A 27,617-nucleotide genomic window follows, 5' to 3' on the forward strand; every position below is an offset into this window, starting at 1 on the left:
TTCCTCACACAAAATCTCTAATTAAGTGTATTTGCCATTTCTCTAATAGAAACAACTATGTTATTCACGACATCATCATCAATCACCTGGTGTGGATTACTTTTAGCAATTCGTGATCTCAAGTATTTCGGATGCTTTGTTAAATTATTCAAGCTCTCAACCAACTCTTCCCTTTTCTCCTCTGTGTTCAAGCCCGGAAAATCGCCAATACTGATTTTTACTTCAGCGGTAACCTCGACCGAGTTCAAAAGGTCATATATCACTAAAAGTTGACTTGTTTCCGCAACAGCGGCCGTAGAAATTTCCCCTCTTGCCCAGTTACCTAGTGCATACTCAACCTGCTTACTCAACAATCTTAAAACAACACATACTTCAGGAAAAATTGATGGCCCCACAGCAGAAATGTTTGTTATTATAATTGGTAAAAGTCCATCTACCCAAAGATGGTAGTGCTTGGGTTCGTTAGTAATCGACATTCCTCCATTACGCAACACTCTAGAAACGGGACTTTCCAATAGTGCAATGTACAAACCAGCCGAGACTATGCTTCTAGCAAGTGCTGGAATAGACATCAATTGTCGTAAAAATTCCAAGCTCAATTGCGCAATAGCAAACTCGTCATCCAACTCAGGGTACAATGAGTTTGCATAAATATGAAGCAAAGTCTTTACGGTACTAGATTCATCAATCAGTTCCACAATCTTTTGCATGAGGATCACCCCATGACTCTTGAGGCCGGTAAACACTTTTAATATCGAGAGGATCAATTGTAGATCTTCAAATGCTGATGCAATTTTCAACTTGTTAACCTTGCCTTCTCCCAGACGCGCATAATAAACCTCATTTTGAATATCGAATGATAACAGTCTGATGCCCTTGATCACAATTGAGTCAAACAAGTCACCAAAAACACTCAGAAAATCTGTAATCACTTTGATATTGTCTTTTATAAGACTCAACGCAGAATATATTGTTTTGAGTAATAACCTGTAAAGTTCCTTTGAACGCACTGGATCCTCAACTGACAAGGTTTCTTGATGATGATGATGATGATGATACTGAACTTGAAGTCTCGAGGAAAGCAAATAACTCAAGCTCTTTATAACATCAAAAACATCAATGTCCAGAACCTTTGATTTATCTTTGGTCACAAAGAAGGAGTAGATTAAGTAAAACGATAACTCGATTCTCTCGAAATATATTTCCTTGAATTGATCCAGTAAATTATTCTCTTTAACATTAGTTAACAAAAGAAAATTTGCGAAACTCAACAATTGCTCATTAAATGCTCCCTCATAGCGTCTGCAAAAACTAGTTATCAAAACACTAAAAGATTTGGCACTTTCCAATTGCGAGGTGACAAATTGCAGGTTTATACTTGAAGCTATGAGTTGCTCCCTAATCAGTACCCAATCTTTTTCATTTTTGAAAAACTCATCCATTAAAGCCAAGTTGTAAATTACATTAACCCCAATCCTATTTCGCTTAGCTGGTGGCTTACTGAGAAATTGGGAAAGTTCAAGATTGGGAAATGCTTGCTCGAACGAGTTTTGAAGATTTGCATAAAGTGTAGGTTGGTAATGCGTAATTACAAACTTTTTCTCTGCAATCTCAACAAAGTCATCAGAATTAACAAAATCAATTATTTTTTTCCCGCATTTTTCATTTTTCGTGGTGAACAAATAAAGAGCCAAGATATCTGCAATCTTTGCAACTAATTTGATTTCATAGCACCGACTGATGAATGCCTCGGGCGATGTTGGGGTACCAGTGATCTGAAGCTTAATCCGGTCAATCAAGCTTTCGATAAACTCGTCATCATGCTTATATTCTCTTACAGTAGTCCACGAGTTACACGCTAAAGCAAGTGCATCGACCAAATGAATGCTGACGGAATTTGGGTAATACTTCATCTCTCTGACATTTTTCTTTAATAACTGAATAAGGGAGTTATTGTTTTGACCCAAAGTTTTTTCCTTTCCATCAACTATTTCTCCCTCTTTGTCAGTGCCATCTTTTTTTGTCGTGATGAATGCATCTTTACCCGTGTGGAAAAATACAACAAGCCCTTCTTGATTGCTAGTCATTACCGCGCAGATAAAATCATGTATTGCGATTTTCATCTTGTAGTCGTCAAAAGTGTTGTTGAGACCTGCAGCAACTGTATCTTTTAATATTTGTGCATTATATGTTCCGAGGTGAGAAAGCAATGACGGCTCGAAAATTCCTTCTTTTCCTTTCCAATTGCCACTTTTAATCAAACTTGAAAGAAGATCTAACACAATTTTCCCATATGATTCTACAGTGGCAAATATCGTAACAAGATCAGCGGCTTTGTGATAGAGTGCCTTTTCAAGTGCTGATGGCTCCAAGTTCAAGTATGTACGATAGTCGAGTAATAACTGCGCAAATGAAAAGCAGCAGCGGATCCAGGTGTCATACCAAAATCCAGAAGTATCCGCCAATTCGTACAGATCCAAATTTGACGCCACGTTGCCTAAAGTATTCAATATCGGCGCAGCAGCAGAGCTAGCACAGTCAACATCTACTGCTAAAAAGGAATCCAAGATTGATTTTGCAGCTGTGTGAAAAATTTGGCCCACAATTCCTTTTTTGCTGTAATCTTGATCGAATTTTTTAATACCATACGTGGTTGTTAATATTGTCGAGAAAATATCGAGTAACAAAACTCCCATTTCCAACCTTTCCAGAAAAACATTGAATCTGCAGTTGCTGAAATTTTCAAAAAGAAAAATCAAATGGCTAACGATATTCGTCATTATTTGTTCCCTAATATTCAGATTCAACGAATTTATGCTCAAGCTTATGGATTGGGATACCAAAGCTTGTGCAAGTTGTATTATGGACAAGGAGAATGAGTAATTGCCATTGACCAGCTCAATAGCATTGAATATAGCCCGCGCTCTACCTTCACCTCCTTCCACAGCAAACAATGACGATTTTCGCAAGTGTGACCATATTCTATCAGATGCAAATGGAACCAAGCTTGTTAATAAGCGAACTATCGTCGTCAGTAACTTGACATTTCTTTCGCGTAAAGCCAGCTCAAGAAGCCTCAAAATCAACTCAACAACATCAGCTTGGTCAGTGTAAGCAGACATTGCCTCCAAAATCAATTCAGTGCCATCATCGGTGTTATCAACAGCAACACTGTACATTAAGTTAAGAATGTCAATTAGAACCACTTCTTGCAAAGGATCTATTTTGTTTAGTTTCAAAATATTCTGCAACACTCTGCCTAAAAATGCCCATCCATTGTATTGGTATAGGAATGTGACAAGTACCGTACCAGGTTTGCTAGAGGGCAAAAGTTTGGCTTTGGTACCTGTTTCCAAACAAATAGTCATCTTTTTGTTTGATTCAAATGGCGGTGCCACAAACACATCCTCCTTGATGCGTACCAAGTTGGGATCCAGGTCGTCAATTTGGTAGATTCTGTCAAACTCATCTTTCTCAAAATCTTGTATATAAGACTTGAGGTAATTGAATTCGTGCAAGGCAAAATTGCCATTTATGGAGGCTAATTTCAAGTAAGGCGAGATGAGTAAAGGAAATTTGGCTCGAGATAAGATGATAGCATCAGTTGTAGCTTCACTAGTGAAAAAACTCTCAATGACATCATTTGGACAGTTGCGCATCACATTTGCAATACAATCTGATATTTCTGGAGTGAGCTCTAGTAACGGCATTGACGAGGTGATAACAGTAGAAAGCACCGCCAGATACGACTTGTCGTGGCACAAAATTTTATTGATTCTTTGCAAGTTCAAATAAACTTCTAAAGTTGTTAGTTTGCTGTCCAAATCAGCAATTGCAATTTGCATCTGAGAATTTGAGAAAACATTTTCAAAAGCTCTAGATGTTTGCGCATTTGGAAATTCTTGGTAAAAATAAAATTTGCGCAACAATATAATTTTCCAAGCAAACATAATCATAGAATTAGTGCAATAACTGCTCGTCACGATATCATTGATAAAATTGAAAACATTTGGGTCCACCACAAATGACAACAGGCGTTGGTTTTCGTCTGAGACAAAATCATAACTATTTTCCAAATCCAAAAACTCAATTGTTATTGCTGAAAAAAGTGCTTGTAATTCCTCATATGATTCGTGATATTTGAGTTTAGGGCCAAGTGCAACTCCAAAATCTGTTTTCTTCAATATTTTAAACCACGCAGTTACATTTTCTTTATCAATTAGTGGGTTTTGAAGAGCTACTTCAAACAAGATTTTACATGATTGAATGCAAAACAATACAGTCTCATTGGCAATAGTATCATCCACATCTTCAGACCTTCCGGTTAAATACGAGCCTGTAAGCAATACTTCTATAGTCAGCTGAATTGACGAAATCAACGATGAAATATAATCTTTGGACAAGAAAATTTCCTTGCCTAAATTGCGAATGACAGTCGAAGCATATTCATCAGTCTTGTTGAATAACAATTCACATGCAATTTTCAAGATGATCCTCTGTTCTCGTAGAATACTCCAAATGTATAAAGTAAGTCTCCTAGCATGATCCCTGTGCTCTTTGTCGTCGCTTAATTTGCTCTTGATATAGTTACTAGCACCACCATCAAATGACAGCAAAGTATTTTTTGAAGGAACTTTTTTGGATGTTTGCGAAATGACTCGCACAATTTCTCTCATGTCCAAATCAAATGGTAAAATCTTGCGGATTTCCTCGGCATCCTTGATATTCTGCTCGGTAATGTCTGTGTAGAGAATCCCTCTTATAGAAATCTCCCTTGTTTTAGAGTTTATTTTACTCGAGTGATTTGGATCGTTCTTAAATGGCAACGGAGTTGTAATAATATTTTGTGATAAGAGCAAGAACTCATTCAAGGCTTCCAGAATGTATGGATCTTGGCAATGTTTAATTAAACTTAGCGCATTTTCAAATGTCCAGTATTGCGTCGGCTGGATTGGTTTCAATGGTAATTTACTGGTCTTTCCAGAACCGGAACTTGAACCAATTTTAGATATTAATTCATTAGAAGTCATGCTTCATTTATTTTTGCTCAAATAACTTATATGCTTCTTCCTGTCGTCTCGGTCAATTATAGATAATATTCCTTGGTTTTTTTCTTTTTCTTTTTTCTTTTTCTTTTTGGTTAATTCTATTCTGAAATTGGTTGATTCAAAAAATGACTTAGAAGTATAACTCCGGGATTAAGTTTAATTTCAAAAATTGATGTATTTGAAAGTTGTGCTTTGTCCTTCTCTTTGTCGCTCGAAATCCAAAGTGCATCGTTTTCTTTCGCTAGCGCATTTTCACTTTGCTTTGCTTTGTTTTCCTCTTTTTTTTTTCTATTTTTTCTTTTCTGCAGTTTCTCTCTATTTTTCTTTTTTTTTTTTTATTTCAGGTCGCGAGTAAGTGGTACTAGAAGAAAAAACTGGAAAATTGCAACCACTCAAGTTGATAATAACAGTGTATGGCACCTGTACGATAACTATCTTTATGGCGACTGAAATAGCAGAGTCACTAAAATTTGTTGTTAGTGCACCGGGAAAGGTGATAATATTTGGGGAGCATGCCGCTGTATATGGCAAACCAGCAATTGCAGCTGCCCTTAGCTTGAGATGTTTTCTACTAGTTACTCCATCAACAGGCGACTCCAACATGGTGCGATTAAAGTTTCCTGACATAGGGCTAGACCATTCTTGGGATATTTCAAGTATACCTTGGGAGACTATTAAAGCTAAAGTAAAAGCCGACTCTAATGGGAAACCACAACCTCCCGCAGAGCTTGATCCAGAAATAGTTGACAGCTTATCTCCCTTGTTAAGAAATCTTGATGATAATGTGCACTACATCGCTTGTTTTTGTTTCTTATACCTTTACACCAATCTATGCAGTCAAGATTTGCAAGGATACACTTTTGTGGTGAGGTCTACATTACCGATAGGAGCAGGATTGGGTTCTTCGGCGTCCACAGCGGTTTGTCTTTCAGCGGCATTATCGAAGTTAGGTAATTGGATAAAAGATCCCAAGCTTTCTAACCACGACCATGTTCTGGAATCTGAGATACCTGAACTAGACTTTATAGATAACTGGTCACTAATTGGTGAAAAATGTTTTCACGGAAACCCATCAGGTATTGATAATGCAGTGGCGACACACGGAGGCGCAGTGAAATACCAAAGGATATTGAACTCGACAAAATCATCTTTGAGATCGAGTATTAGAGATTTTCCTCCTATAAAATTGTTATTGACAAACACTAAAGTACCCAAGAGCACGGCAAAACTTGTTGCCGGTGTTGGAGAATTGACCAAAGAATTTCCAGACATCACGAACCCCATTTTGAATGCAGTTGAATTTATATCAGAACAGGCATATGAAGTTATGCACCTACCTCAGTTTGGCAAACAAGAGACCGCTACTTTGCGCAAGTTGGTCAACATGAATCACGGTTTGCTCGTCGCTTTAGGTGTATCACACCCAGCTTTGGAGACGGTAAAGATCATTAGTGATAAGTATAATCTCGGAGCAACAAAATTGACCGGCGCTGGAGGTGGAGGCTGTGCAATTACATTGGTAGACGAGAGTATAGACAAGTCTGTTATCCACAATGCAATGAAGGAATACGAAAATGAAGGTTTTGAGAGTTTTGAAACGTCATTGGGCGGTAAAGGTGTTGGAATGTTATTTGAAGATGATTGTCAAGAATCTGAAAAGTTTCTTTTCTCATTAACAAAGTTTTGTGGATATAAAAATCGTTTGGAAATAGAGAATGATTTAGGAGTTGAAAATGTCCTTGGATGGAAGTTTTGGTAATAAAGTATTGAGGTCAAAGACGAAGGAGATGAAAGAAAGGTATTTAAAAAAAGAAACTAATATTGAAAGGGAAGCAACATAGAAGAAGGAAAACAAAAAATATTGATATCAATAGACTATATACACAATCTCTGATGAAGATGAATGAAGCCGATTAATTAAAACATCTCTAAATCCCACGATTAAACTCTACCTCAGTAATCTTATCGCCATCTTTAGTAGTCAAGTGGTGAAATTTGTCTTCCAATTTTGACGTGGAAATCGTCTCACGCTGTGGAAACACAGCTAACGCAAATGGTAAAACAATTAATGATGTGACAAAGATGAGTCCAATATTTGTCAAGGTTTCAACTGTTTTCGATTTGCCCTTGAGAAGTCTTGATTTTTGTAATCTGACTAGGATTAAAGGGGGAATAACCATTATTGGTGTTGCATTTATAACCCTACTAGCCGCAGTCTCACCAACAGCATACCATGCAGCAGTTTTGGAATTGCCCACCTCGTTACCCTTTTTATCATACACGGATATTCCTTTCTTCAACTCTTCGCTCCTCATCAAAAAAACGTTGGCAATACCAGCAGAAACTACAGCAGCGAACGGTACTAATCTTCCCAAAATCATTCTGGTATTTGGCTTGATGTTTTTCAACCTGGGTACAAGTGAATTTAAACCAAGAGCTACACCACACGAGGCAGTGACAGCCATTGTATAGTTTGTGACAATTTGTTTTGTGGTGAGTGGATGAGACTTGTTGGAATTTGCGGTATTGATTGCCACGTTCAAACTCTGGTTGGCAATTTGCCAAAATAAGGTCCCCACGGTTCCTAAATTGGGTGTAAGCATCCCGGCAGTAACCACTAAGTTTGATAGCACGCAAGAAGACATTCTGAAAGGTAAGAAAACAGTTTCACCAGTATCCGGGTGTAATGTAGAATCCAACACTTTTTTTGCTCTCCACAACTCCGGAGTCATTGAAGGCACGACTCCATTCTTGTAGTCCCAAATTTGCCTTTTCGAATTCTCAATGTCCTTTGGGGTGTTGAGAAGCATTGTGGGATCCGAAATTTGGGCACAGTGCTTAACACGGCCCCAGTAGCTACTTAAGTCATACCTCGATTGAGGCAACGGTACGGGCCCACTAATAGACGATGCCATTCTGTTCTTTATGTTTATGTTTATGTTTTTTTATTTTTTTTAAGAGAACTGTACTTGACCCCTTGGATGCAAGTGATATAAGCGTTTGCGTGTATGTTTGCGTGTGTCTCTGTGCGTGTGTACACGGTGACTGGTAGGTAATCACTAAAATTACATTTTCTCAAAAATAAAAAATTATAAACGGTTCGAATTGAATTTTCAACCGCCCGCCGCGGCGCGCTAACCATTTCGAAGTGATGAGCGGTTGAGTCATAGTTTATTTGATACATACATATACACCCACAGAATTACCCACAAACACGCAGATATATATAGATATATATGTACACGAAAGTGCTACGGAGCAGTTGTCAGTTGATAAAGGAATACGGGTATATGAAAATATGGTAAAGGTTGGGATTACACTAGGGATCGGGGTCGACATTGTAAAAAGGTCACGGTTTAAAAGATTATTGAGTAAAAACCCTGCGTTTAGCGTGCGATTGGCACAAAGGATACTTCATCCTAAACACGAAGCCCATCGATTCAAAAACATGAACAACGAAAGACAAGTACAATACATAGCTGGATCCTGGGCCGCAAAGGAAGCGGTGTTCAAGACATTGACTCCTAATGAGCAAGAACAGTTCAATTTCAATGAATGGTATCGATATCATGACAATAACGGTAAACCATTTATTTGGAATGATAATTTCAAAGTAGAGAACGACGAATTTCATCTCAGTGTATCACACGACGAAGATTACATTGTGGCAACAGTTCTACGACAAAGACTTTTTGACATCGAAGTTCTATAATTTGGTATTTTTTTTTAGGCATTTATATATTTACTTTATTTGTCTTTTATTTCTAGACTTTAGAATTTTTGCTTTCATTCGTTCTTTCTATCCATCTTTCTTTCTTTCTTTATTATTATTATTATTTTTTTTTTCTTTAAAAGAAGATGAATGGTCTTTATAAAAATACATAAGTTGTTTACTCCCATTCAACAGTAGCAGGAGGTTTAGAAGTAATATCATAAGTCACACGTGCAACACCATCAACTTCATTGACAATTCTTGATGCAACTTTCTTCAAGAATGCTGCTTCAAATACGAACCAATCTGCAGTCATAAAATCAACAGTTTCAATAGCTCTCAAAGCAATAACTTGTTCGTAGGTTCTTTGGTCACCCATAACACCAACAGATTTCACTGGCAACAAAGCTGCAAATGCTTGAGAAATTTGTCTATACAAACCAGCTTTCTTGATTTCTTCAATGAAAATTGCGTCAGCTTCACGAGCAATCTTGACTTGTTCCTTGGTCACTTCACCGAGAACTCTAATAGCCAAACCTGGACCAGGGAATGGGTGTCTCCAAACGAGATCTTGAGGAACACCCAATAATTCACCCAAATGACGAACTTCATCTTTAAACAATTCTCTCAATGGTTCAATCAATTTCAATTTCATGTTTTCCAACAAACCACCAACGTTGTGATGGGTTTTGATTGTTTGTGATGGACCTTTGAATGATATAGATTCAATAACATCAGGGTACAAGGTACCTTGCAAGAGATATTCAACTTCAGAGCCATCATGTGGTTTAATCTTGGCTGCCTCGTCTTCAAAAACATGAATAAATGTATTTCCAATGATTTTTCTCTTCTTTTCAGGGTCAGTAACACCTTTCAATCTGCTAAGGAACAAGTCACCAGCATCGACCACAGTTAAATTGATTCCCAAACCTTCGTCCAATGTCTTCTTAACACTTTCAGTCTCATTCAATCTCATAACACCGTTATCAACATAGATGGCATGGAATCTGTCACCAATAGCCTCTTTCATAATCTTGGCTCCAACAGTTGAGTCAACACCACCAGAAACGGCACCAATAACCTCAGCAGTTGGTCCAACCAACTTTCTGATTCTGGCAATCTCAGTGTCAATAAAGTTTTCCATACTCCAGTTGGTGTTGGCTTTACAGATATCAACTGCAAAGTTTTTCAACAACTGTTTACCTTGAATGGTGTGGGTGACCTCAGGGTGGAATTGGATACCGTAAATTTGGTCCTTTTCGTTTGCGATAGCACAGTATGGAGAGTTTTCTGAAGTAGCCACAATTTCAAACCCGGTTGGTAATGCATGCAACTTGTCACCGTGGGACATCCAAACTTGTGAATGGTCGACACCTTTGAACAAAGCACAATTCTTGTCTTTCACATCCAAAGTGGCAGGTCCATACTCTCTCTTGTCACCTCTTGCAACACCTTTTCCGTTGATCCAAGCGAGTTCTTGCATACCGTAACAAATACCCAAAATAGGAACATCGAGCTTAAAGATATCGTGGTCAACGTGGGGAGCGTCCTCTGCGTAAACAGAGTAAGGACCACCTGAAAGAATTATACCTTTTGGTTTCCATGACAATTCAGAGATTTTCTGGGTACATGGCAACATTTCAGCATAAACTTGAAATTCTCTCAAACGACGAGTGATCAAGTGGGAATATTGAGAACCAAAGTCCAACACCAAGATGGTGTCGAAAACTTTTGAGACTTCAATAGGAACGTCTTCAAGATTGTCTGACATTGATTATAAAGAAAATTAATGAATGAAAGAAGGTGGTGTGTACTTGCTTACAAGGATGGGAGGGGAATAATGCCACCAGCAAAAGAAAGGAAAAGAAAAAAAAATAGGAAGAAAAGAAAGAAGAAGAGGAAAAAAGAGGGAGAAGCGGGAAAGAGGTATAAAATGATAAGGATTTTATTTTTCATCTCATCACTTGACTCCTTCTCCTCCACTCGCATTGCAATATAAAAATTCAGCCTTGAAGAAAAGCTTTATGAAAGGAAAAAAAAATAGAAACAAAAAAAAAAAAAATAATAATAAAAAAAAGAAACACAGTAAACTTGGTAGCGAAGCCTATTTTTGGCTGCGAAAGAAGGAGATAACTTACAAGATTCCATCGGAACAAGTCTGTGATAGTTTGTCAACAACATTTTATATCATATACTCGAGAACCTAAAGTAAGATATATGATATTTAACTAATTTGTAACTAATTTGATTTTGTTTGTTACAAATGTCAAGATTTAGCAGTGTAATGTTTTGAAAAAAAAGGTAAATATAAAATGGAAAGTTGAAACTATATACTCTGATTTTGCCGATATTTTGATATGGTGAGATTCAAATTGCAAAAAACAAACAAACAAACAAACAAACCACACAACAACAGTAACCTATTTGATGGCAATATTAAAGCAATTAGTTTCCATTTCTTATTCAAAGTCCTTACCTTCTTGTAGACACATACATAATTTTGACTTTTTCTCGGGATTTCCTTTTTCTTTTTCATTTTTTCTCTTCATGTTTTTTTTTATATTTTTATAATTTTATAATTTTTTAAATTTTTAGGTTAAACTTAGTTCAACAATTACAACCATTTCAATTTCTATTGGTATCATCATATATTAACATTGGAAGATATTAAGAAACATCAAACTGGTTTTTTTTACTCAGAGATTGCTATATTTTCAATAATCTTTCTTGCAAGACCCTTTGTATTTCTTGTGAGAAACTCCAAAAGAAACGAAAAGAACCATAAAAAAAACATTCTTCAGAAACATAATCTATAACCGAATGAGGTCTCTACCACCACCACGAATTACCAGAGCCAGAAGATGGAAACGAATCAAAAGAGCATTGAAAAATTTATTCACTAAAGGTTATATCTCAGACTTTGGCGTGTTTCAAAAACGAGCTTGGCTTTCACGACAATGTCACTCCGTTTCTATGATTGGACGACTGCCTATATTGTCTCGAATGAGGAAATTGAATTCGACTGAGGATAATCTTGTCAGGTCGGCAAATTGGGGACTCTTAATTGCAAGAAGTTTCAGCAAACTCGTTGCTAAAACATCTTTACCAGGTTTAAAGAACGACTTTGTTGAGAGAGATAGATGGAAAAAAACCGCGACCTAAAGAGAGAATTTTAAAATTGGGCCCAAAAAAATTGAAAAAAAAAAATAAGAAAAGGAAAAAATAAGAAAAGGAGGTGCTTTAAATATCATGAGCAAATAGATACATAAAATAAGGACAAAAAACAAAAAGAATAAATAAATGAAGTTGAAAGCAAAAAAACAACAAAATAAGTTTTGTATGTATATAGAGTCTAAACAACAGAAAGTATGTTTTACTTTGTTCAACATTGTTCAACATTGTTTAACATTGTTTTACTTTGTTTTGCTTCATTTTCCGTAAACTTCTCGTGTTTGATGCGAGCAAAGTAGATTTTTTTTTTTCCTCTTTGGTAGCGACTTTTTCTGCTCTGAGATGAGTGCCTCCTTTTGGAAAATTTCGGGTTTCACGATGACCTTGAGACCATATCGTTGAGGAAAGACATAAACTTTAGTCAACAATAATATTGGCAACAATACCGAATTTTTCTCCCAACTATTCGTTTATAGACAATCTTGCACATCTACCGTCATTACAATGTCCGACGATAAGAACCAGATCAAAATCAAATTCACGACCAACGAGTCCGATGAAAGTCTAAAGGTTGAAGAGACTCCGCTTTATGTTCCAGTTACATTGAAGCGATATGGTTTATCTGAGATCGTGAATCACTTGCTTGAAACTCAAAAGGCATTAGAATCTGAATCAGGTGAAGACGACGAGGAGCGAAAACCAGTACCCTTTAACTTTCTTATAAATGGCGAGCTTTTACGAACTTCCATATCCGACTATTTAACACGTAACGGGTTATCCAGTGAAGCCTTTCTCACAATTGAATATACTCGAGCAATCCTTCCTCCAAGCTTTCAGGCCTCGTTTCAAAATGATGACTGGATCTCTTCGCTTGATTCAATCAACAGAAACCTGTCTGCGGTAACATCATCACAACTAACAATCACTAATCCGAAAATATTGAGTGGTTCGTATGATGGTATAGTGAAAACATACAATATGTCGGGAAAAGTGGAAAAACAATATATGGGACATTCGGCAGCGGTCAAATCTGTTAAATGGATTTCACCAACTAGAATAGTTTCCTGTGGGAATGATCAACAGGTTAGGTTATGGAAGACAGCACACGAAGGTGTAGTTGATCAAAACGAAGAAGATGAGGAGGAAAATGAAGCTAATGAAGGTGATGACGGCGATAACGACATGGAAAAGATTGAAGATGGTAAGACATTGGCCATTTTGGAAGGCCACAAGGCTCCAGTGGTGGATCTTGCTGTGAACCAACAAACAAAGCGTATATTGAGTGCAGGTTACGACTTAAATGTCGGTTTTTGGTCGACAAACTATAAAGATATGGCAAAGATTTCCATTCCCGAATATGACTCAAACGTGATTTCCACATCATCCAAAAAGAGAAGGAAATTGGCTTTGCAGGATGCAACCATTAGACGTCGTTCTCCATTAAGTTTGTTACTGGGCCATACCGAGCCTGTAGAGGGTGTGATCTTTGACGAATTAGACGCTACAGTTGGTTATTCTGTATCGCAGGATCATACTATCAAGACATGGGATTTGGTCACCCTGAGATGCGTTGATACCAGAACCACTGGGTTTTCGTTGTTGTCTATATTACAGTTACCTCAAGTGAACTTAATAGCAACGGGTTCCTCAGCTCGTCACATTAACTTGCATGACCCAAGAGTTTCTGCATCAAACACAAATTCAGAGGTTGTCAATACAAAGTTGGTTGGCCACACAAACTTTGTAGTGGGTCTTAGCGCTTCTCCCCACAACTCCAACATGTTTGCATCCAGCTCACACGATGGTACTGTTAAAGTGTGGGATATCAGAGCTGACAAATCATTATACACAATTACACGAGAAGATGGCAGCACAAAGAGTAAAATATTTGATGTTTGTTGGGATAGCGAAATTGGACTCATTAGTGGTGGTGAGGACAAGAGAGTCCAGATCAATAAAGGATCAGATATATCCAAATAATAAAGGCACTTGTTACTATAATTGTTTCTAATTTTTCATCATCAAGCAAGAAGATTCGGCAAAAATAAAAAAGAGGAGAAGAAATTAGAAAAGAAAAACAAGACATTCAGTAGGCAATTCTAGTTTCAACTTTAATTTCAATTTCAGCTTTAATTTCAATTTCGGATTATAACTCGTTATCTCTATATGATTTATTTTCCTTTCTAGAGCTTGTAAACAAGTTTAGGCCGTAATACCCTTGCCACATACTCTCTTTATCGGTCAAGTAACCCACAACGCCAGTTTTGTTGCCCAATGATAATGGGTCAAATACAGAGTAAACAGAGCTGGCAGTCACCCACCCAAGTTTATCACGCACATCGGCCAATTCATCAGCATTCAACTCTACTTGTGCCGCAGAACCATATTTCAATGGTCCTGCATTTATCCAGTACCCGCGTTGTACTCCTGAACTATGTTTTTTTCCATTTTCAGGTTTTGTCAATTTCTCTATTTTGTCCAAGTATGCAAACAAATTCTCTGCAGTATCCAAAAAAAACACAGACACAATAACAACATTCTTGTATTTATCTCTATCAGGTATTTCAAACTCAAGGAAATTTTGATTAACATTGTGCAAAGCCTCGGGTTTCTTTTCCTCACCAACAGGCGAATATTTAAAAGTTCTAAACTGCGATTCGGTGGTATAGAAATCTGAATTTGTATGGATATAGGGATAAACAGTGTATGTATCTGCCTGCTTGTGCTTTCCTGCAACAAAATTATAGTCAACCAATGCATTCATCAAGCCGGAGTTTTCGATGGCATATACCGCACCATACCCGCCTTTGCTAAACTCATAAGCCAATCTTCCCAAGCCACTTCCAGGGAACACCAAAACGGTATCTTTTTTCTCTTCTGGTATGATAAGCAATTCCAATTGTGATGCAATGTATTCAAAAATGGGCAAGAGTTCCAAGCTAACATGACCAGGTGGCCAGTCACGTTGATAATGTGCCAATGCCTCGATGACACGATAATTGGAACCACTTGAAGTACTCTTTTTGGTGGACTGGTCAAGCAATGCAAAATCAGATTGCGTAATGCCGTATTTAGCTATAGCGTGGTCAGCTACGTGATCAAGAAGCTTATAGTTTTCAACAATTGCAGAGTCGATTTTGTTCAACTTTTTGACATAGCCAACATCCTTGGCAAAGTTTTGTTGCTTAGAGTCGAGTAGTTTAAATAGCTTTTTTCTCCTCTCATTAACGGACTCGGAGTTTCTCTTGTACTCCTTTAATGATTTAACTGCAGACAACACTTCTAATTTGTCCTCATGCGACAAACTACGAAACGTATTTGAACCATCTGATGATGATGATGATGACAAAGGCGAAATGGTGCTAAATTTTGCAGATGAAGATGCTGATAAATATTTATGAGTAGAAAGCACTAGCGATCTAAATGTCGAAGTACGAGAAATCATATTCGTAAAAGCAAAGGTTGTAACTAAAATTGGCAATTGAGACTGTCGACCGCAAATAAGCTTGAGAAAAGTGTGAATTACAAAACAAGCAGCAAGGAGAACTATTATAGGCTGTATTCGTTCTGTAAAGTACGAGCTATTTGGCATTGCAGAAAAGAAGAAGAAGAAGAAAAAAAAAACCAAAAAGAAAAAGATTCAAAAATTTTGAATGAACCGTTGCTGGACAAAAAAAAGGGTGATAGGAACTTGATCTGTTATATATTGTTTTGCATTTAGCAATGAATGTAATGATATGTTAACAAGTATGCATGCACAAGTATTGAAAAAAGCAATTGTGTTTTTAAAAGAAGGGGACGTGTGGATATGAGTTACTGCTTAATTATAGAAAGAAGTTCCAGGATATTCCTTCTTCCATCTGGTTCTACAAATACTTTCTTTCCCTTAAACGCAGAACCACTTAATTGTTTTGAAGAATTGTCAACAGTAAAAAACGAGAGAGAAAAGAATAGAGGGCCGCACTCCCCGGACGCAAAGGCACTACCACATGTATATGTTTCTCATTTGAAAATGATGAGCGACTTTTTGATTAAAGATCAAAAGGCACAGTTGCATGTGTATCAATCACTGGAACCAAATCACATTAGGAGCAATAGATATCTATTGAGAAGCTCAATCTTCAATCTTCAATCTTTTGTCTTTTCTTTTTTTTTTCTTTTTCTTTTTCTTTTTCTTTCACTTTTTCACTTTTTATTTTTTTGAATAATGACTGAATTTGATTACTCAGATATTGAGCCGGTGAGTCTCAACACTGAAACGCCGCAATTATGCCAAATTTTATACGATCAAGAGTACAAAGAAGTGATGGGTACGCTTCTTGCGCTTATGAAACTCAATGAATATTCTCCAAGAGCCAAATATATTACTGAATTGGGTATTGAAAAACTAGCATCGCATTATACAACATGGATATATCGATATAATATATTGAAGAATTTACCAAACACCAATTATTATGATGAACTAGACTGGTGTGAGCAAATTGCTTTGGACAATGAAAAAAACTTTCAGATATGGAACTATCGACAATTGATTATCAACGAGATTATAGCAATGGAGGAGAATAGTGCTGAGAATGCGGACGAGAAAGAGGTTAAACGGAAAGTCCAATTTGATCCTCATCGTGAGTTTCCCATAATGGCGGCGATGTTAGACTCTGATTCCAAAAATCATCATGTATGGTCGTATCGGAAATGGTTGGTTGAAAAGTTTAATTTATTCAATGATGTAAAAGAACATGAGTTTGTCAATAGTTGTATTGAACTAGATTTGTTGAATAATAGTGCTTGGTCTCATCGGTTTTTCCTAAACTTTAGCGATTACAGAACAGATGATAGCAATGAGATGCATGGTGAAGATTTGGTTGAAAAGGAGATTGAGTATGTGAAGAACAAAATCACCGAGTGTCCTCAAAACGCAAGCTCGTGGGATTATTTAAATGGAATATACGACAAATTCGATAGGGATATCTGTGAATTAGAAGTATTTGCCAATGGGTTTGCCGATTTTGAGCAAGATAATGTCAAGAGTACATTTGCAATCGAGCTCTTGGCCAAGATATTTATGAAGAAGAACCAATTCGACAAATGCATTACGCAGTATGAGATGCTTAGAGATGAATATGACCCAATGAGGAAGAATTTCTGGAATTACGAAATCTCACGAATAAAGGAGCTCGTCTAAAAAACTTGATGCGAAGAGGCAGGGGGGCAAGGGGCAGGGGGCAAATGATTGTGTGATGATAAGGTGGGAAAACGATAAAATGTTCAGCACCGAACTATAAGTATGGAAGTGTTAAAGTATGCGAAATTGACTAATTGACTTTGAAAATATGGTTTGCTTCTGTTGATACCAGAACAATTTTTTTATCTTTAACTTCTAAGCGATGTTAACTGTTACCTATGGAATTTACGTTTGATGCCGCGAAAAAGAAAGGTAAGGTGGTTTACGACAAACTTGAAGATTGCGATTTATTGATATTTCAGCACGGTTACAACGATTGATAGAAGCGAAAGCGAATGCAAAAGCAGAGAATAAAATATATATACTTACACGAATCTGGGTAGCTTTTTCATCTTTTTATTTTTTTATTTTTTTGTTTTTTTGTTTTTTTGTTTTATTGCTTTGTTTACCTGTTGCGTGAGCAAAACAATAATGTTCTGTTTATAAAGCCAGAGTTTTCAATAAGTATACAATATGATTCAGGCTGGTGTAATATGTCTCCTGTGATTGAGAATACACTAGTTAAGGTGTTGGGGAGGAGGGTAGGAATAATGCTTTGAATGAATTAATGAGAAGCTAGGTTTATAAAATACACTCTTCTTCTGCTCTATTTACTAACCTATGGGAATGACAACAAAAAAGTACAAAATAAGGAAAACACAAACCACTACATCCACCCTTTTAATTTAGTATTTTTTCTCTTGTATAAGATTACTCTGTTTTATCCCCAAGCAAGAATCCTTCAAGGGTTTTTCTTCTTTACCGAGTTTATACCTTTAATCATTTTACAAAACAAAACATAGCTCCTAAAGTCTAAAAGGAAGATATCCCAGATTCGGAATTATGTGCGCGTTTGTGTATTTCCGTAAGTCTTCTCGCATTGTTAAGTGTTTTCTTTTCTTTTCTTTTTTTTTCTTCTCTTTGCTTAGTAAAACGGTTCAAGCTCAAACTGTACGGTCTATCGGAACAACTGTAAAATACTCGACCTCACAAGTGTAAAATTAAACAGTTTGCTTCTTCAGCTGTCACAAAATTATTGTGCAAAAGCCTCTTTCCAGGTCTATGACTCTTACTTATTTTTCCTTTTTCCTTTTTTCTTTTTTCTTTTTTCTTTCTTACCTTTGCTAAAACTGGCTTTTATTTGTATGAACTATTTACTATTTGTTTGGCAAAAGGATGAAAAAGCCACGTTCGGGTCCGCGTCGAGTTCCTAAAACAAAAATTGCTACTGTAAACACACCCCATGTATTCCAACTATTCCCCATAGTGTCGTCATTCCAGAATAAAAGACTCAATATACTATTTCCGTCATGCCTATATACTATCTCGGAAAATTATATATATACAAAAATAGTATGTCATATAGTGTATTGCAAGAGATTGGTGCGAGATACGATTTTTGTATTAAATCCGCACGGCTGGCTTTGTGGTGTTGCGTGAGGTATATATTTCCAGTAAAGCCGTTCTTTGCTAACAAATTTTTTTATTTCTTTTGCGATTCGTTAACTCCGAGCCGCTTCTTAGCTCAGAATTTTCTACACGGCACAAGAACTCATAGATTTTTTGCATAATATGGCGTTTCATGTCAAATGATGAATCTCAAAACATATAAATACATGAAGTATCCTCTATTTTTTTTTTAAACTCTTTGTCTTTTGAATCCTTAACCTAGGGTTGTAGAGAGTCGAAAGTGGCAAACACAAACCAATAAACTACAAAGAACAAGAACAAGAACAAGATCGAGAAAACGAAACATAAACATAAACATACATATAACAATACACACATTTTTAACAACAACAACAACAACAACAATAATAACAACAGCAACAAAATTAACAACACAATAGAACAAGTAATGACTAAAGATTCTATATCATCCAGATTTAGTTCAACCTCGTCCTCGGGTACCACTGCCGACAATGTTATAGAGCAAAAAGAAGCAGGACCAGTGCCTCTTGATATTGAAAGTCAAAAGAGTCACAATCATTTTAAGGAATCAGATGCAGGTGATGGAACTAATCGAGAAGACCAGTACATTCACGGTATCAAGCTTGTGCTTTGTTTTGTCTCGCTTTTCCTTTGTATGTTCCTTTTCGCATTGGATCAAACTATCGTTTCAACAATTTTGTCCACTGTTGGTAACAAATTCAATTCATTTGAGAATGTTGGGTGGCTTTCTTCGGGTTTCTTATTAACAATGGCGGTGTTTATTCAACCTTTTGGTAAATTGTCAATTATTTTTGGTAGGCGATGGACCATGGTTGCCGCAGTGATTATATTTGAGGCTGGTTCGCTTATGTGTGCTTTGGCACCTACAATGAATGTCTTGATAGGTGGAAGGGTGCTTGCTGGTATAGGTGGCGCAGGTATTCAGGGTTTAAGTTTTGTTATTGTTTCTGAGGTTGTGCCTATTCCCAAAAGGCCAATTGGTATGGCTATCATGTCGGTTACTTTTGCTGTTGCGTCAGTATTGGGTCCGTTGATTGGTGGTGCATTTACTACTCATGTTACTTGGAGATGGGCATTTTATATTAATTTGCCAGTCGGTGGCTTGGCATTAGTGGTGTTTTTGTACTCTTTCCGTCCACCTACCCCCAAGGGTAACTATTTCCAACAATTGAAAGAGTTTGATTATTTTGGTACGTTTTTGCTCATTGCCGGATGTGTGTTGTTTCTTTTAGCATTGACTTTTGGATCGTCTGACTTTTCGTGGGATTCCGGTGCAGTTATTTCGTGTTTTGTTCTTGGTCCCATTTTAATCATTTGTTTTTGCATATGGAATTTCAGATTTTCCAAGAACCAAGTGATTGCTACTGATGTCATTATGACTCCGCAGATTATTGCTTCAAGTTTTGGGATTGCTGGTATTTTCACTGCATTTATCAGTGTGATGATTTATGCTGCCGTGTATTTCCAAGTTATTCGTGATGCAAGTGCCATTGGAGCTGGACTTCATTTACTTCCTTGTATTATTGCCGTGGTGATTTCTTCAATTGTTTCGGGAGCAATGATTCAAAAACTAAAGTTTGTTAAGCCATGGGCTATTGTTTCTGGTGTACTTGCTCCCATTGGTGCTGGGCTTTTGGCATTACTTAGAGTAGATTCTTCGTTTTCACAGCAAGTTGGTTTCTTGATTCTTATTGGTGTTGCTACTGGGCTCCAGTTCCAACCAGCACTTATGTCGGCACAGATCAAAGCACCAAAGACGCCCGGTGGTACGATTATGACGACTATTTTTGTTAATTTCTTCCGTTGTATACTTTCTGCTACTGGTGCAACGTTATCCGATGCCGTATACACATCCTCATTGAAGAATAATTTTAGAAAGGCAATGGCAACCGCGCCACCGGAGATTATAGAGGGGTTGGGCAATGTGGAGTTGTCTAGTATTATGTCGTCGAATGCCATTATCAAGACATTGGATCCAACTACTCAGAAGTTTGTCAAGACTATAATGATGAAGGGTATTACTAATGTGTTTTATATGTGTATTGGATTTGCTGCAATTACTACATTGGCGGTTCCCTTTATAACCAATCACAAGTTGCCTGATATGGCTTCGTTGGCCAAGAGGGAAGCTAAAGCTGAGGCTGAAGAGCAAGATGTTGATGTGACTGAAGAAAAGAATGAGATGAGAGAAGCTGAAACTGGACCAGAAGAGGAGAAGGAAGGAGAAGCTAGGGCTATAGATAGCAAGGTTGTTGATTAAGTCTTAGCCTAGTAAGTAAGGACTAGGAAAAAAGAATAAGATATTCCTGTAAGTAATAAAGTAGTTAATATAAGAAGCAGAGCAAGAAGCAGAATAGAACATGGAATCAAAGAAATTAGCAAAGAGTAAATCTTTGCAAGTAATTTAATTTTCTTTTTTAAGATTGTTTTTTTTTTTGTTGTGTTGGTTCATGGCTTAAGATTCTATCTTGAGTACATAGTCAAGATGGATGCAGTTGGGTTACAAAATTAGTTTTGCTTACGGCATTTTCGCAGTCTTATTGAGGATGAAGATGAGGAGGAGGGGGGATGAGGGTAGTGGTAGTATGAGGAAATAAGGTGTCCCTATTTCATCAATCATTTGTATATATATATATATATATTTCACTTTTTATTACCTTTTATGTTTTTTGGTTTACTCATTAAACTATAGCAGAATGGTAGGTTGTACCCAATATTTGGTTAAAGATCAAATTGAAGTTTTATATGCTTTTGAGCAGGTAGAGTAAATCTAGAACCAGCTTTAAAATCCATCTTTCTTTCTTTCTTTCTATATATTTACCTTTTTGTATTCGGTCTTCTCTGCTCCTTACATTTCATTTTATGTATCTAGCTTATACTGGTGTCTCTATTTTGTTTTTATTATGTTTTTTTTTAAAACTAAAGTTATAGGACCAAACCAAATGCATAACGACATTTGCAAAGCTATTGTTTTTTTGGTGTCTTGTCTTGTCTTGTGTTTTGTTTTACTTTGTTTTGTTTGGGTACTTTGTGGTGCAATCTGTTTTATGCAAAGAGGTGAAAAATTTGCAAAGCAAAAGATATAGTAGATATAAACAAAATTATACTGTAATTGTTTTTACTGTTGGACTGTATAGAGTGATGGCATCAAGACCGAGCCGATACTTGTGTGTGTTGGACATTTTGTTACTTTTACTTTTAGGAAAACGACGTGTATAACCATTTACAATTGCAATTACAAAAAATAAAACCTAAGAAACTGGAATTTATAGCAGATAGAATCAATAGTGTACTAAACAACCACTCTCTTTCTCTCTTGTTTAGGTATTCAAAAACCAAAAATCAAAATAATTTAAATGTATTTGTATGTAAAATTCACAAATCACAAATGCGCCATCGTGAATTAATCAATTATGCTCTGCAATCTCGCTTAATACTACCACCCCCCACCACCCACCACTCGCCACGAGGATGTTCAAAAATTATAACTAATGAAAAAGAAACAACGAGAGAAACAAGAGAGGGAAAGAGAGAGATGATGAACGGATACTGGAGGGAGGGAGGGGGGAAGTTCGATAAACTACTATCAACTCACATTAAAAGCCACTTCAATCAGGATACTCGGTTAATTGCCAATAATCGCTAGTTAGTTGTTGACTCATTTTCCATTGTCTATTGCAACTATAACTGTTGAAACAACGGTCAATTAAAAATGTATAAACAGTGACGTAGCCACAAGCGGGGAAAAAAAAAAACATAAGGAGCGTGGCAAAGTGCCTAATTTTGGATTTCTTTAGTCTAGCGAAGTAAAGTACAGTACTGTTGATGGTGGTAGTTCGTTTACTCATCGTTGCTTAGCCTCGTCTACACTTTTTTGGCTTGGCCTTTAAACTATTCTTTGATTTCTTTTATTTCTTTTCTTTTGATTTCTTGAGGTAACTTGCTTATACTTACATTGACGAGGACCGTTGGTATAGACCTCATAACACAGTCCTTCCTCTTTGCCACCGCCCCCCTTCTCCTTCTCCTTCTTCTTCTTCTTTCTCCTTCCCCACTTGCCAACGTAATTAGTTCCGTATAGAGTAATTTTAACTTAAAAAAAGTGTAAAAAAACTGTAAGCTGTTACACGCACGTGATCTATATATATATTTCTATATATATATATATATAATTAATTTCTATTCTTAGTGCTTAGACATATATATATATATATATGTATATAAATATAGATTTCAGTCCTATTCCACTATTTGCAACTGTTTGTGTCTATAAACCAGGAGGGCAAACGACAATAACAAAGACAAAGTCAAAGTCAAAGACAACAGATTTGTGATACTTCGGGGATCTAGATTTAGGCTCAGTTCTCTTTTTTTTTGTATATATATATAAATATGCAATTGTTAACTTATAATAATTATTGGTAGTATTAATTTATAGTAATTTTGTTTTGTTTTGTACTATTATTTTATTTTTATCAAGAGAGAGACACACAGAGACACATACACACAGAGACAGGAAGAGTTGTTACACAATTGGCAAAAAAGCTTGTATGCAGAAGCAGTACCATCATCATCATCATCATCAATGCATGTGACTCTAGAACTATTTCATATGTGTTCCTTTAATTCTTTATGAAAAAAGGCAGTAAAACCCTCCTTCCCTCCCCATATATATATATTTGGATCTGTGGTAATATGAACAACCCTTTCAGTTGTTGATAGTCACTCTCTTTTCTGTATGAAGTATAACAACTTTCACCAAAGCAATATAATAAGTTCTAGAGGCTAGCTTAAGAAAAGTGAGAGAAGTGAGAGAGAAAGAGAGTTAGGCAAAAAGAAAGAGGAAGGGTTAAAAAATATAAGAGTGTAACTTATTCTTTGTTAACAAATAAGGCTAATACGGCGTAATTATTGCAAAATATCTTTCTTACACACACACTCATACACACACACACTCATACACACTATTTCTCCATATGTTGTATTTTGAATATGATAATTTATTAATGTTTGTATACAATTGGTTGTGATACTGTTCTATATATATATATATATACTTTGGTATATGTTCCATAGAGATGTATAAGTATAGGTCGTGCACTATTGCTAGTAAATACTTTAATGTCCTGGTGTTTGCACGACCTTATGCTACCAGTAGTATACTAATAAATGCTTATATAATATCTTACAAATATTAAATAAATTAAAAATTAAAAATTAGAATTAAAAAAAGTGGACTCACTTTTGTGTGTCTTGTGTCTTTTCTGCTAAAGCTCTTAGTTTTTGTACTTCAGTCAGCTGCAAATGCAAATGTAGAGATGCAAAAGGAGATGCAGAGATGTAGAATTGGCTAATTATGGAAATTGTTAATACTTTAGAAACACAAAAGTAAATATAAAATAGATTACACAAAATAAATGAATGAATGAAAAGACCCATCAACAGAGTTTTGCTTGTACTTTGTAATATTGAGCAGCAGAACACAGCACAGCAAAACACAGCAGCACACAGTAGCACAAGATGGGTAGATATACCTGATAGATAAGTAGATTGGTAGGTAGATTGATTGATAAAATTTAGAGTGAGTGAAAGTGGCAAGAGAATCCATAGTTTATTATCAACCACTCTTTTCCAATGCCACTCCATCACCCACATCTCTTTTCCTTTAAGAGAAGAAAATTTTTTTTTTTTTTTTTTACTTAGTTACCTACTTACATTACATCTCCCAACATTTTCTCCTAAAGTATAATACTTTGTAATCACTTATTTATTCAAACAAGGATAACTTACACTATCAACTAGCATCACACACACTTACACACTCACAGCCAGACATCCCCTTTCTTTTACCTTTCCCCCCCCCTTCGACACACTCCCTCCTACACACTCACACATTACATCAGATTATTCGCGGCTCTTACGTTATCAATTGAATTTTCTTTTTTTCTTTTTTCTTTTTTTCTTTTTTTTCCTTTCTTTTTTTTTTTTTCACTCTCCTTTTTACTTCTCTTTTATTTTATTTTTATTTTTTTTTTCAATTTTCAATTTTCAATATTTAATTCCTTTTGTTCCTTTTAGTCTGCGACCTCTACTCACAAAGTATCAAATAAATACATTGGTATACCCAGTATCTTTCTTATTTCCAACTATATTAATTTCTTTTCCTTTTTTGTTTTGTTTTTGGCTATTCTTCATTTTTACACAGCACTAAGCACCTAAGTACTACTACTACTACTACCATAACATTCAGAACCTAGTTACCATTCTTCTACTTCTAGTTTAATGAGTGACTTTGGCGGACTAGGTATTGTCCTAGAAGAAAATGAAGATCTTAGGAGGCAAACATCAAACAATGAGGGGGTAAACAACCACCTTTTGCAGCAGTCAACACTGCCAATTATCACTAGCATACCACAACAAATTGTTAATACACATTTACCAGAGCCAGAAATAGATTTGGAACAAGTACCAGTACCAGTACCAGTACCAGAACAAAGGGAAGAAGTACACCAGCAACGTGCTGAAACACCTATACGAGTCTCTAGCGTTGCAAGTCTAAACAACCTAACACCGAAAACATCAACAAACCAGATTAAATTCAATAGCCACATTAGTCTAGACTCATCGTCAAATAACGTACAGATTGAAAGTACACCATCTGTATCCACATCAAACTTGGAACAAAGCCTGCATCTCCCTCCACAAGAGGTTTTATTGCCACCCTTGCCTGATGCCATTGAAGACTTGAAATCACCATCCACAGCTTCAAACCCACAGTTGCATCAACATACAAACTCAAATGACGACAAACTATCCAACATGACCCTATCACATAAACTAAGCCAAGAACAAACCTTTACAACAATGAATACTAATAATTCCAATAATATTAACAACAACTTGGAAAGCTCCAACCACAGTCTTTTTTCACAAGAGTTTACACCAATATACAAGAATAACGCAGCATCCTTTTCAAACTATGCATTGGACTCACCAACACTCCTCATTGACCAAGAATTTCAACTCCAGCTTCAACTCCAACAACAACAACAACAACAACACCAACAACTGAACCAACACCTGAATCTGCTAAAGAATTCACATTTGCAACACCCAAGTCTACACTTTTTCCCAACACTCTCCACTTCATCAATCAAGCAAACCGACTCTAGTCACAACTTGAGCTCAAACTCAATCCCAACTCTACCTGCACTGATTGCATCATTCAACTCAAATACAATAGCAAATAGCACCAACAATTCAAGTGCAAACATTGGAACAACCAATGCAACAAATGCAGGTGGTAACACCAGCGCTTCCTCCACATCTAATGAAAAAACAAGTCCATTGAAGAAATTGAAAAACTTGACAAACGGGATCAGAAAACTTTCACTTGGTCTGAGCAGCAACACTAGTTCGTCAAGTAATGTCACTACACCAACCGGATCGAAATTTCCAAACTTGAACCCACTAGCAATACCACCACCACCGACAACAACAGCAGCAGTAGCAGCAGCAGCAGCAACCAACACCACTACCAACACTACTCCTTCTCAGTTTTCATCTACAACTGCAACTGCAACTTCAAACACAGCAAACCCGACACCATTAAGATCCACATTGACACCTTTGCAAGTGGATGAGAAGACCTTAAACTTGAGAAATGGTAACACTACTACAACATATAGTAATCCATTCTCCAATGCATCAATTTCACATCTGCATCTGCATCTGCATCTGCAACTGCAACTGCAGCAACCACATATTCAACACTCGTCATCTTCGTCTACATCTACTACATCCTCGCTCACTTCGATCCTTCGCGCCAAAAGAGCAAGAGCAGCAAGTCAAGGCTACCATGGAATATCACCAATCACACCGCCACCATTCTCTTCATTACCTTTAACCTCACCAATAATCACCATTAGTGAGAATCTCGACTCAAATAGAGAGGCAATGACGCATATGGAACAGAGTTATTTTGACTCGCTAAACTCTAGTGTAAATCATACAACTGCACACACTGAGACATCAACGTCTCCCACAAGCACATCATCAACTCTGGCTAACAACAATATCAACCTGAATATGAATATGAACCTGGCTTCTCACCACCATGTCAACTCTATTGAAGAATTTACCAATCTCGATGATCTTCTCGACTATTCAAATTATCTTCAATTGCAAAAAATCCAAATGAATGATATATACGTCAAGACCAGGGAAAAACTCGAGGCTAGTGGGTGGTGCTCTACTTATGACTTGGATAATTTGAAATTACAGCAAGATGCCAGCGATGCCCAAATCGATACAATGATTTTAAAGATTGAAGAAAAGTTGAATCGTGATTTTGATTACTCGATGTTGAATAATAGTCGAAATTCCATGAGACCAAGGTTGATGAGAGAGGAAAAGAGTAACGAGATGATGAAAAAGAGGGGATTTAGTGGTTCTGGGGTTGTGCCCAGTAGAGTGGAAAATGGGTTTACTTGTCCCAGTTTGAAAGTTTTGGAAAGTCGGTGCTTTTCATTTACTGATTTCTGAGAGTTAATACCTACATGTTTACGAATCCTACTTTTCCAGTTTACTATGATGAATGATGATTTCTTTTCCTTCAAAACTAAATTTCTTATTTTTTAGAAAATGTCTTAACGAATCTAACGAAATAAAGAGAAAAAACCCCGTTTTTTTTTATAATGACCCTTTGTATTCTAGAATATAGAATATAGAACATATATATACAGGTATACACCACTTTAATGAATTAATGATCTTTTGATAAATGCAATTCTTTGTCACCGTATACTCTTTATTCAGCTTTTGGTTCTTTTCTTTTCTTTTCTTTTCTTTTTTTTTTGGCTTTTGTAGAAGTGTGTCATATGCAGTGGAAGCTTGAGGTTCCAGTATTCTCTAAAGAGAAAGAGAGAAAGAATAAATTAAAATTATAAAAACAGCAATCTTGGAACAATAATGATAGAAGTGCTTCCATTAACAAATGTGTTTGCCTTCA

General features: G+C 36.5%; 11 protein-coding genes across 11 annotated transcripts; 7 read left to right on the plus strand and 4 right to left on the minus strand. All coding sequences in view use genetic code 12, as the record gives it.

The window, feature by feature from the left end:
- Positions 1 to 17: 17 nt before the first annotated feature.
- Positions 18 to 5,030, minus strand: PVL30_000410 (uncharacterized protein; the record flags this gene model as incomplete). Its single annotated transcript, XM_001527849.2, has 1 exon — positions 18 to 5,030. One exon carries the CDS (start codon positions 5,028 to 5,030, stop codon positions 18 to 20), a length of 5,013 nt encoding a protein of 1,670 aa, XP_001527899.2.
- A 457-nt stretch (positions 5,031 to 5,487) lies between these two features.
- Positions 5,488 to 6,807, plus strand: ERG12 (Mevalonate kinase; the record flags this gene model as incomplete). Its single annotated transcript, XM_001527850.1, has 1 exon — positions 5,488 to 6,807. One exon carries the CDS (start codon positions 5,488 to 5,490, stop codon positions 6,805 to 6,807), a length of 1,320 nt encoding a protein of 439 aa, XP_001527900.2.
- A 169-nt stretch (positions 6,808 to 6,976) lies between these two features.
- Positions 6,977 to 7,963, minus strand: FSF1 (Putative alpha-isopropylmalate carrier; the record flags this gene model as incomplete). The annotated part of the gene is made up of 1 exon (XM_001527851.2): positions 6,977 to 7,963. One exon carries the CDS (start codon positions 7,961 to 7,963, stop codon positions 6,977 to 6,979), a length of 987 nt encoding a protein of 328 aa, XP_001527901.1.
- Positions 7,964 to 8,346: 383 nt separating this feature from the next.
- PVL30_000413 (uncharacterized protein) lies at positions 8,347 to 8,760 on the plus strand (the record flags this gene model as incomplete). The annotated part of the gene is made up of 1 exon (XM_001527852.1): positions 8,347 to 8,760. One exon carries the CDS (start codon positions 8,347 to 8,349, stop codon positions 8,758 to 8,760), a length of 414 nt encoding a protein of 137 aa, XP_001527902.1.
- Positions 8,761 to 8,938: 178 nt separating this feature from the next.
- GUA1 (GMP synthase (glutamine-hydrolyzing)) lies at positions 8,939 to 10,531 on the minus strand (the record flags this gene model as incomplete). Its single annotated transcript, XM_001527853.1, has 1 exon — positions 8,939 to 10,531. The coding sequence occupies one exon, from the start codon at positions 10,529 to 10,531 to the stop codon at positions 8,939 to 8,941; it is 1,593 nt and encodes a 530-aa protein (XP_001527903.1).
- A 1,049-nt stretch (positions 10,532 to 11,580) lies between these two features.
- PVL30_000415 (uncharacterized protein) lies at positions 11,581 to 11,922 on the plus strand (the record flags this gene model as incomplete). Its single annotated transcript, XM_001527854.2, has 1 exon — positions 11,581 to 11,922. One exon carries the CDS (start codon positions 11,581 to 11,583, stop codon positions 11,920 to 11,922), a length of 342 nt encoding a protein of 113 aa, XP_001527904.2.
- A 513-nt stretch (positions 11,923 to 12,435) lies between these two features.
- On the plus strand, positions 12,436 to 13,911 carry YTM1 (ribosome biogenesis protein ytm1; the record flags this gene model as incomplete). The annotated part of the gene is made up of 1 exon (XM_001527855.2): positions 12,436 to 13,911. One exon carries the CDS (start codon positions 12,436 to 12,438, stop codon positions 13,909 to 13,911), a length of 1,476 nt encoding a protein of 491 aa, XP_001527905.2.
- A 166-nt stretch (positions 13,912 to 14,077) lies between these two features.
- PVL30_000417 (uncharacterized protein) lies at positions 14,078 to 15,376 on the minus strand (the record flags this gene model as incomplete). Its single annotated transcript, XM_001527856.2, has 1 exon — positions 14,078 to 15,376. One exon carries the CDS (start codon positions 15,374 to 15,376, stop codon positions 14,078 to 14,080), a length of 1,299 nt encoding a protein of 432 aa, XP_001527906.2.
- A 762-nt stretch (positions 15,377 to 16,138) lies between these two features.
- Positions 16,139 to 17,116, plus strand: RAM2 (CAAX geranylgeranyltransferase alpha subunit; the record flags this gene model as incomplete). The annotated part of the gene is made up of 1 exon (XM_001527857.1): positions 16,139 to 17,116. The coding sequence occupies one exon, from the start codon at positions 16,139 to 16,141 to the stop codon at positions 17,114 to 17,116; it is 978 nt and encodes a 325-aa protein (XP_001527907.1).
- A 1,897-nt stretch (positions 17,117 to 19,013) lies between these two features.
- Positions 19,014 to 20,867, plus strand: PVL30_000419 (uncharacterized protein; the record flags this gene model as incomplete). The annotated part of the gene is made up of 1 exon (XM_001527858.2): positions 19,014 to 20,867. One exon carries the CDS (start codon positions 19,014 to 19,016, stop codon positions 20,865 to 20,867), a length of 1,854 nt encoding a protein of 617 aa, XP_001527908.1.
- Positions 20,868 to 24,889: 4,022 nt separating this feature from the next.
- On the plus strand, positions 24,890 to 27,151 carry PVL30_000420 (uncharacterized protein; the record flags this gene model as incomplete). The annotated part of the gene is made up of 1 exon (XM_001527859.2): positions 24,890 to 27,151. The coding sequence occupies one exon, from the start codon at positions 24,890 to 24,892 to the stop codon at positions 27,149 to 27,151; it is 2,262 nt and encodes a 753-aa protein (XP_001527909.2).
- Between the last annotated feature and the right edge of the window lie 466 nt (positions 27,152 to 27,617).

Source organism: Lodderomyces elongisporus, chromosome 1 (assembly GCF_030384665.1).
Source record: "Lodderomyces elongisporus chromosome 1, complete sequence".
In the NCBI taxonomy this organism is placed as follows: Eukaryota; Fungi; Ascomycota; class Pichiomycetes; order Serinales; family Debaryomycetaceae; genus Lodderomyces; species Lodderomyces elongisporus.